General features: G+C 40.6%; 1 protein-coding gene across 1 annotated transcript; it reads left to right on the forward strand.

Moving 5' to 3' along the window:
* Positions 1-213: 213 nt before the first annotated feature.
* Positions 214-10037, forward strand: dkk3b (dickkopf WNT signaling pathway inhibitor 3b). Its single transcript, XM_030424678.1, has 7 exons — positions 214-489; positions 2366-2491; positions 3113-3193; positions 7522-7614; positions 8223-8367; positions 9558-9708; positions 9808-10037. The coding sequence occupies exons 1-7, from the start codon at positions 295-297 to the stop codon at positions 9830-9832; spliced, it is 816 nt and encodes a 271-aa protein (XP_030280538.1). The 5' UTR covers positions 214-294; the 3' UTR covers positions 9833-10037.
* The last annotated feature ends 308 nt before the right edge of the window (positions 10038-10345 follow it).

Here is a 10345-nt window from a genome sequence, read left to right on the forward strand (position 1 = left end):
ATGAAGTCCTCGCAGACCACATCTGGCAAACCCCTGTCTGCACCTTTTGTTCTAAACATGTGCAGTCTAATTAAAACCTCACCCTAACCAACCCTTTGATTTTGTCATGTACTTCAGGAAATGCAACTTGAACCTTTCCCTCGCCATTAAACCTGATTCGTTCTCGTTTAGCCAATAACCCGGCCACCACCACTCAGACTTTCCAAATAAAACGGATCCAGCTGTGTGCGGCTGTGCGCTCTCGGTGCGTCACACTTCTCTGCTGCTCGGTAGAGAGAGGAAGAGGAGCAAAAGATGTCCGGTACCATGCTGCTGTCTATGTATTTGAGTTTGTGCTTGTTGTGGGCGACCGGCGGCACGGCGCGGAGCGGGGCGGTGATCCTGCGGGACGCCCTGGAGCGGAGCCCCGTCAGCCTGAACGACATGTTCCGAGAGGTGGAGGAGCTGATGGAGGACACCCAGCACATACTGGAGGAGGCTGCGGACCAGGTCTGCGTCACATTTTATTCATTCATACAAGGGCTGTGTTGTGTGCTCTAATGACTTGCCATTTGTGTAGTATTTGAATCTTACAGCTAACGTATTGGGGTGGTGTAAAGAATCAGAGTCAGAGTGGGTCACATCACGTTCAGCTGCCAGCTTCATGCTGACTGCCAGTCTTAAGTATGTGTTCCAACACCGCACATACTTTCCATGTCTGCTTTATGTCTGACCCACACCGTATCTTAACACATTTAATAGTCCTCTTCATCACAGCAGCTTCACAAAATCCGTGTTGTGAGAAGTCCACAAATGCCATACTTGAGTGGAAGTGAAGTTTTTGTCTCAGCACCTGTAACTCGGCCAATTGTCGTGATTGAGGTCTCAGATTTTGACACATGGCACCCTTATTTGTCTACTACAAGTAGAAGTGATTCAGACTATTCCAACTTTATCACAGAATTCACTTGGTGTCAAATATAAAAAGTGCCATTGTTACATTCCTCCCCCCTATTGGGGTGAACGGTAACGCCAACTTGCGTAGGCTGCAACAGTGAGAATGAAGACTTTGTAACATCGAGACCCCATCACAATATCTGGATCTGACCATGTTTATTCCCTTTTTCGTGAAGCCTGCGAACCTGACAGGAACCGCCTGACGTGTTCTCACTCCCATCTGGTCAAATAGTACAGAGGCCTTAAAGGATAAGTTCACCCCCAAAAATGAATAATCAGTCACTATCTACTCACCCTCATTTCACTGGCCACAGAACATTTCTGGAGCATCACGGCAAAACAGCACTGTAGCCTTCTCCTGAACAACTAAAGTAGATGGGGATTTGTTTGAAAACTGAGAAATTAAAACGGAACAAAACAAAACGAAATGGCACCGCACAGCTACATAAACCAGAGATCCCAAAATTGATTTTAAAAGAGTTTATACACACCCTCAATGTGCAGCTGAGCTGGCCTAAATTAAACATGTATGTATTTAAATGTATGCATATACTGTGCACTATGGGTTCATCCAGTATTTTTCTGTTTATTGTAATTGTGTTTTGTTCTGTCCAGTTGCGGTTAAAATTTAATTCATTTTATCTTTGCTCTGATGCAGCATGAAATCTGCAAAGTAACTAGTAACTAAACATACCAAATACATGTCGTCGAGTAAAGTACAATATTTTTGAAGAATAAAGTAGCAGAAATTGGAAATCCTCATGTACAAGTTGTACAAGTTGTACAACTCGTATGTAAAGTGATAGTTTAGGTCTTTTGATGTGGGTTTGTATGAGGTACTTGTGAAGTCGCTGTATTAGCTGCAGTAATAGCCTTCATGAAGAAGGTAAAGAGAAAGAAGGTAGCTGTCTGTCATCTAATGTAGCTAACACATTGAATAGGGATAAGTACCTCATACAATGTCACATTAGAAGAGCCACTTTAAGTACAATACTTGTCTACTAAGTGAAATTCTATCTCCGCCAGTCCAATAAAAGAAAGGGTTAACACTGTGCAACTTTAACCCAGTATGTGTTACTTACAACACGCCCAGCTTATTTTCGGCCCCAGCTGTAAAGTTCTGTTTCTTTTTCCTTGAAATTGGATTTCAGCAGGTCTAATAAGTCTGCCGAGGTTTCACTATCCTGTGTCTGGTTTTGATCATTTGTAACAACTGTGAAGTTTTCCCCTCATGTCATCCAAGAAGTGGAGATTAATAGCGGCCAGTGGATGCTGCGTATCAACAAGCTCTCTACATTAATAGCCACCGTGGGATTTATACTCCCCCTCGCTCCCATATGGAAAGCTGATGTAAGGAAGTAATGGAAATGCCATGTGCTTTATTTTATATAAGCTTTATGAATGTGTATCTTAACATTCAATCCAACAGATAGCTACTGAGAGCGCTAAATCATCCTTAACATCGCTGGATCTGCGTCCTACCTACCACAACAAGACTAGGACGATGATAAAGGATGGGGATAGAGCTGTTCAGGTCCTAGATAGAGCAGACAAGGTAGGGGTTCATTTGCATTATTACATTATATTCCTGCCCTGTACATTTTTGACTGGATTTAGAAAATAGTTTTATTTAAAGGGTAACTTCACCAATTTTAAACATTGAAGTGTGTTTACAGTACTTCTGCATATGCGAAATTGGAAGTGTGAAGTCTGGTGCGGCTCATTGCCTCCCGTGATGTCACTAAGTGGCTTAGTTGCATGGTGGGTAATGTAGGCGCCAGGTTTTTGAAAAGGAAAACAAACGTGTTGAATACAAAAGGTGATATATCTGGCTCTGCTCCATCGATTTTGATAATTGTTTTTTCTGTCAATGCTAAATCAGTGGACCATTTTTCAAAACCTGGTGGCTACATTACCCACAATGCAGCTTATACATGGAATGACATCAGGTAGTTTATGACATCCAATTGCATCACAAATGAATGCAGCTTTCTCTGTGCTACCTCTTTTACATATGTGGCAGTACTCTCCAAGACCTGTAAAAGTGATTATAGTTATAAGGTGTTTTTCCCCATGTTCCTTTTTACATTAATGAAACACATTAATATCAGTATAATAGCTTCTGTGTTTGAGCTCTGACACAATATATCACACTTTTTTTTTCTTCCATTTTTAGGAAACTAATAACCAAACAGGAGAGGTTCATCTTTCCCACATCCACATGGAGATCTCTGGCCAGTGGAACAGCGTGGATCACGTGAGTCCCTCGCCTTCCCTGTCTGTGTGGTCTGCATGTGAATAATTAGAGGAATTTGGGCCTTGAAGCGCTCTTGTCCTCCCTGTTTCCTGGTAATTTGGTTTCCATCCCGATGCTGACGTGACTAAAAAAACGCAAAATATCTGATCGAGGTGTAGTTTTTGAGCGAGCGTATGGCAGTGTGACTCGTTGGGTCTGCTTGTCCAGCTGCGAGGCTGTTGAATCAGGATTCCGGAAATGTGTGTTTGGTTTTCAGGCAGAACCACAAAATCCAGCTGCTCCAGCTTTAGATCAAATGTTTATTTGACGATGATGATGTTTCTGTGAAGTGATGATGCAAACAGCGAAGGCAGCCCTTTGTGAACGCAGATAAAGGCTTGAGTCTAGTTTTATCATGTTTTAACACATTCCACTGAGCATCAGTCATGTGTTATTGGTACTTAAAAATGTTTTAAGAGATTAAGGTTTTACATTCTGTACTAAGTAAGAACTACACGGAGAGGAGGGCTTTCTGAGACTGTGGCCGTATTGTCCCGGCTTGTTTTATAAAGAATGAGATCATCCGGCAGACAGACCTACCATATACTTTTCATAGTTTTAGCTGAAAGGAGGCCAGCTTGGATTGAGGTCATTACTGCTCCTTGCTGCCTGTTTTGCCATTTTCCTTTACAACGGCGGTTTTGATCTTTTCCTTTCCTGGCAGCTGTACAGAAAGTGGTTATGTTAATAGAGCTTGCTGCTGGAAAAAAATGCCAGGGAGCAAAAAAGCCTGCAAGCCAGGAAGGCTACAGTCTGCTCCTCTAAACTGACCGACTATAGATTGTTCACCATGTACGTGGAGATACACTTGAATTAAAATAAAAGGTGCACTATGTAGACTATGTGCACATTTAATCAGAAGAGAAAGATCTTCATTGACTGATTTTATGCCTAAACAAAAAAATAAACAAACTCTCTTAATTTACATGACTGAATAAACCGAATAACCAAACTGACCTCAAAAGACAACACAATTGATACTGTTTTATTTTGTGTATATATGGCGGACTCTGCCACCTTTCTTGCTTCAACCAGTGTTCTGGGACTTTATTTTCATCTGAGAACAGCTTGTTTATTCAGTTATGGAGGCATACAAACTTTCAGAGTTTGTATTATTACCTCATTAAAAATGTAAATTTGAATTTGAAGTTGGTTGACTCAGCACTTTGTGTAGAAAACATGATTCTGTGTTTTTAGGATAAAACTAGGACATGTGTTTGAAATGTAATGCTCTTCAGATGTCTGTCACTCGCCAGTTAGAACTGTTGTTTAAATGGGAATTTAGTGGCTGGATAGTTTTGGGTGAGGCTGTACTACATTTTCGTACACTGAATGTGTAGATGACGCGCTGCTGCGAACTCGCTTGACACTCGAGTGAGCTGCGCTGCTCACACTGGCTGTGTGTGTGCATGTGTGTGTTTATATAGACACTGAAATGAAATGGTGCCACCACACGCACACTGCTCACACAGGCAATGCATTCATCCCCTAACTACAAAAATTAAACTGCAATACCACTCAAAGGTTATGTGACACCCAAAAAATGTAATGAGTTCCATAAAAACGCACATTTTAATTCTAGTTTTGTTTTGTTTTGTTTTTTTTGTCTCTTTTCTTATTGCACAGCAGTCTCGGCTCAAACATCACCTTCCACAACCAGACAGTTTTCATCTTCATATAATCCGATGCATGCTCAACAAGTGGCATCACTCCTCCAGCATCTTTTCATGTGTCCATTGTCTCATCTTGACAGACAAGATGCTGGATACATTTCCCTCTGTTCTCTCTCTGTAACCAGCTATTAATTATACCTCGGTTTCCCCTTCAAATTGTTTGCAAAATAAACTTCCTCAGTTACAGTAATTCCTTAATACCTGTTTCCTTTGGATTTTGTATGACGCATGTCCATGAGTAGACTTAATGTTACAATGAAAATTACAACTTCCTCTGCACTGAGAGGTGATGGATATAAAGCATTGTGAGTACAGAGCGTGCAGAAAAGTTTGGTCTGTGGCAGTCTTTAGGCAACACTCAGTGACTTCCTGTTTCTTCCAAAAATATTTCTCCCCCTGATGGAACGGATGCAATGGATAAGATGTTGAGCATAAAAGCCTCTGTGTGCACTTACAGGTCAAATGCCATATGCAGAGGCCCCTGCCACGATGTGTCTGAGCACAGAAACAGTGTTGGATGCTTAAATTGTCAAGTCTCATGTTTAGTGAGTAGACTTAAATGACTGGTCTTTCTCCATTTTCTGCAAGGTTAATTGGCAAAAATATTTTAACAGAGAGGTAGAAGTGGCTTCTACAGCTGTAGTCATCTGGGATTTATTAAGGTAACTGTGGGTTATTGAAGATCGTTTGTAGTTTCCAGTGTGTCACCGCTTCACTAATATCTTATCTCATGGTAAGTGCAGAATGAAAGAACCAGAGTATTGATGTACATATGTGCATATTAACAACAAATCAGACATAACTTAAAATGATTCTTTTTCCCATCATATTTCCAATGACAGCTTCATGAAAATGAATGTCCATGGTAGAGGAGGGTGTGTTAGAAGGTGGTTGGAATTGTTTGGGGGGGGCGATTAACATCGGAGACACACACAGTGAGCATGCATATATTTTTTCACCCGAGAGCACATCAGCACCTCACAAAGATGCAGCAGTTACGCTCTAGAGATTATCATTCTGAGTAACCCTGTTTAATAACAAACAGATTCTGATCCGGTCTCTGACTGTGACACAGTCCAGTTAGGCTCAATACCGCATTCTGTTTGAGGGAGTTGGCTCCGTTTCTATGCTGATTTTCCCAGAGGCAGAACACACAAGATAAAGACCAAAAAAAACAAAAAAAACCCTCCAAAATGATGACTTCACGGCAGGCCAGCGCTGTTTTTGGCACACACTGTTTCCTCTGCCCACTGGAAAAGAGTCAAACTAAATCTCGAATATCTGATCAGCATTCCAAAGTGTGACGAGTAAAGCCGACTAAACTTGTCTATTTATTCAGCAGGAAAAGCCCGCCCCAATTCATTATATAAAAAAAAAAGCAATGCCCTCTGTATTGTTGCATTTTGTTTTTGTTGTTCCTGCAGATAACAGACCAAAGAAACATGGATTAACATCGTGTGTATGGTGCTCAATCAGTGTTGACAAAGTACCCAAAAGTCATACCTGAGTAAAAGTAAAGACATCATGTTTCGATATAACTTCGGTTAATGTGAAAGTCACTTATTCAAATAGTACTCGAAGAAAAATCTTAAAGGTGCACTATGTAAAAGAGATGTATGAGTAAGAGATTTTAATTGGAAGCAAAATTTCTTCATCAGCTGATTTTTTTTATGCCTAAAGAGACTTAATAAATAAACTCTCTACATTTTCGTCTCTCTAGCTTCCTTCAAACACTGTTCTGGGGACCTTATTTTCCTCAGAGGACAGCTTGTTTATTCAGTTATGAAAAGAATAAATATTTCGGAGATGGTGTTATTACCTCATTCATATTGTAAATATTAAAATTCTGAGTATGTATTCTTCTCCAAAACTACATAATGCCCCTTTAAAGCATCATATATTATGCTGATATATGAGCTTGAATTTTAAAAGTCATTTTCTGGCAAAAAATGTACGAAGTTCAAGTAAAAGTAAAGCATACATATATTTACATATGGTATATACTGTGTTCTATGGGTCGACCGAGTATTGGCCTGGTTGATCATCAGATCTGGTATTCTACATTTCTCTGATTATCGGTATTAGGGTTTTCTGGTTGCTGATTAAATAATTGTATTTAAAAACGTGCTACTTTGGCTCTGATGCAGCATCTGCAAAGTAACTAGTAACTTTTTTCTTGTATTTACAACTCTAGAAATGTGGAGGAGTAAAAACTCTTGAGACTTAGCCCTTCTGCGTGATTCAGATTTCACTGATGTTGTCTGTCAGACAGTTTCCATGGAGATGGACTGTGGCTAGCAGAAACACAACTGCAACCATCAACCGCGAGGAACCCATTAATTGAGGTTGCAGTGGACAACCGTGACTGTGCTACAGGAAAATGTAAACCGTAATTACATTTGGTTGAGTGATTCCTGGTAGTGTGTCCTATTACAGTGTCATCAGATGAGCAAACCTTTAGATTTATGCCTGATTTGAATGATCTTTTTCAGTACAACATGAGGGGAAGCTGATTTGAATCAACGGCACTGAAATAAACTCAAATCCTGGTGTATGTTCTCGTTAGATCCACTCTTTCGACTGTTTGTGTAACTCTCGTCAACTCTCTCATCCCAGGAATGCATGGTGGATGAAGACTGTGGTGAGCTGAAATACTGCCTGTATGAGATTGAGAACTCTAAGTGCCTCCCCTGCATACCAACGGATATGGTGAGGACTTTGTTGTCGTTGTTCACATTTTATGTTGTGATTATCTGTTTGGTTAAAAAGGCAAAGATGTGGTCACAATTGTAGGTAAAAACGTTCAAAAAATTAACTAACCTTATCAACAGAATGCAAAGAAACGACAGTGTTGATGTAATGCCAATATATATATATTTCTCATCCAGACGCAAGTTTGTTTATGCAGACGGTGCTATTCCCGGCAGTGCCGACTGCGGTGCTGCTGTTCCCTCCGTGTTGACTGACAGGCGCTCCATTTATTCTTTGTTTTGTTTGCTCCACTTTGTTAAGTGTCCTTGGGTACCCTGAAAAGCGCTATATAAATTAAATGTATTTTTATTTTATTATTATTCATTATAAATCACTTGCATATGGTCACAAATAATATATTTGTTTCTTGATTAAAGTCTGCCAGAGTAATAAATATCTCAATATGAAATGAGCTACACATACAGTAGTGCCTTTTACTAGATATTCTAAAATGAATCCATAGAATCGACAATGGTAGAAAAATACTCAACCCATGAATGCAGCAGCAGACCATGTGTGCTTTACATACATGTTTCCATGTCTGAATGTGTGTCCCCCCCACTCAGCCCTGCACTAAAGATGAGGAGTGTTGCTCGGATCAGATGTGCGTGTGGGGACAGTGTACAGTCAATGCCACCGCGGGAACAGAGGGAACTATCTGTCAGGGTCAGAGTGACTGCAGGCCGGACCTCTGCTGTGCCTTTCAACGAGGTGAGCTTCAACAGTGATGTGTCAGACAGACATCCAGATCCTCAAGTCGAATCTGTTTGGCTCAGGTCAAACTAGCCTCGTGTGTATGTCTTTCCATGTGTCACTCACGGAAGATTTAATTTTGCCTGTTCGGTTCTGTCTGACTTTCTCCCATTTTTATCTACTGTATATTGCAGTCTATATCATATTTTAACCAGCACAGTCACTGGTCACTGTAGCCAGTCAGAGCAAAAGGACTGCCATGGATGTCAGCACTCTCTCATAGTGTTTTTTCTTTTGAAAGCAGATCTTTGTGGTTTTATATAATAAAAAAAGTATGTAATCTGTTAGTAATTCAGGCTGTAGCCAGTCAAAACAGTTCAAACTCTGATTAAATGAAACTGAAAAGAGACATCAATAGAAAAAGGCTCTTCTTGTCTGACAAGGTATTTTAGTATTTCAAGCTGTACCCTATCTCCTCACGTTTATGTGCCAAAGTGATAAATGGGGACAACATGTTTTTTTAAACTGGTGCATTATGTAGCTGCTGCAGAGCCGGGAGCCGTGAAATGGGCTGCAGTGTAATCCCTGCAGACACCTTCAAAGTACATCCACCTAAAATACTTGTTTTTGCTACTGACAGGTTCAGATTGTGATTCTAAGATCCATTTTGTTTAATCAGGAGCAACCGTCGAAGCCACCAGATTTCATTTGCAGAAACAGTAGTTTGATCATCGTGAAAAGAAAATGTCATTCAAACTGATCAGAAAAACAAAATTAAACTGACCAAAACCATCTTCATTTGCCTTTTTCCACTGCTCCAACTAGTTGCACAATAGCCTGCAGGGATAACATCTAGAGCCTGACAGATTCTAGATATTTTGAGCACATGCCGATACTGATATAAGCAAGTCAAAAAAATCTGATCGGTTCTGAACAATATATCGGCTGATAAAGTCATAGAATACATGGCCAGTGAGTCACGAAACAATTAGAAAAAAGCTCCGGTTGGAGAAATTCTGGAGTCCCCCTTTAATCTCTTTCAAACTGGACCTGAGCATCTTATACTGACTTCATATTATTTAGCTTGTGTGTTACTATAGGAACTGGCCGGTTAATGAAAGTGGAGCTACAGTGGCCTCTTTGGCTGAACAAGCAAAGTAAAGTCAGTTTTGGACCTCCGTCATTTGTCTCTCTGCTGGTTCCTCCAGAGCTGTTGTTTCCAGTGTGTAATCCCAAACCGGAGAAGGGGGAGTCCTGCTGGAACCACCCCAACCTGCTGATGGACATGCTGGCCTGGGATCAGGAGGGTCCCCGTGACCACTGTCCCTGTGCTGATGACCTTCAGTGCATACCTCGCGGGTAAGAGCAAGCATTGTTATATGTGGGGAAATAGAAGTAAAAAGAACAATTACAGCAAATGTTTAAAAAAGTCTAATTTCCTTTTTTTCTCTCTCACAGACGTGGATCTGTCTGTGGAGAGTAGTACTGGAGATGGAGAGAGCATGAGGAAGTTGTATAACCCTTTCCTAACAACGGCCCACCTTCTGAGCCACAGTTTTTCTTTTTTTTTTTAAATAGGATGCTGCTTCAGGAAAGGACTTGCACTGTACTATTTATGCCTTACTACCAATGTATGTATTATATACCATGGAACAAATAAAAGACTTGTTTTTAGTTTGGACTGAGAACCAAGATTGGTTTACTATCCTTTGTGCTGAATGGATGAGAGCTACTGCAAAACCCCGCTTTGACCACTAGAGGGCAAACTTTTGTGTCTTTTCTGTGAGACAGGAAGTGTAACTTGAGAAATAGCACACACAAAGTCATGGAGACACATGTAGGAAATATTCAGGATGAAGATGATGGCCACACAATCACACCTAACCCTTTCCCTAACCTTTGCCTAATACCAACTTTAGCCTAACTTTAAACCAAGTCTTCACACTGAAATGTAATGGTTTCCGTTATGGGGACATTTTGCCCCCATAAGGAAGAT

The sequence above is a fragment of the Sparus aurata genome, chromosome 8 (assembly GCF_900880675.1).
Source record: "Sparus aurata chromosome 8, fSpaAur1.1, whole genome shotgun sequence".
NCBI classification, from domain to species: Eukaryota; Metazoa; Chordata; class Actinopteri; order Spariformes; family Sparidae; genus Sparus; species Sparus aurata.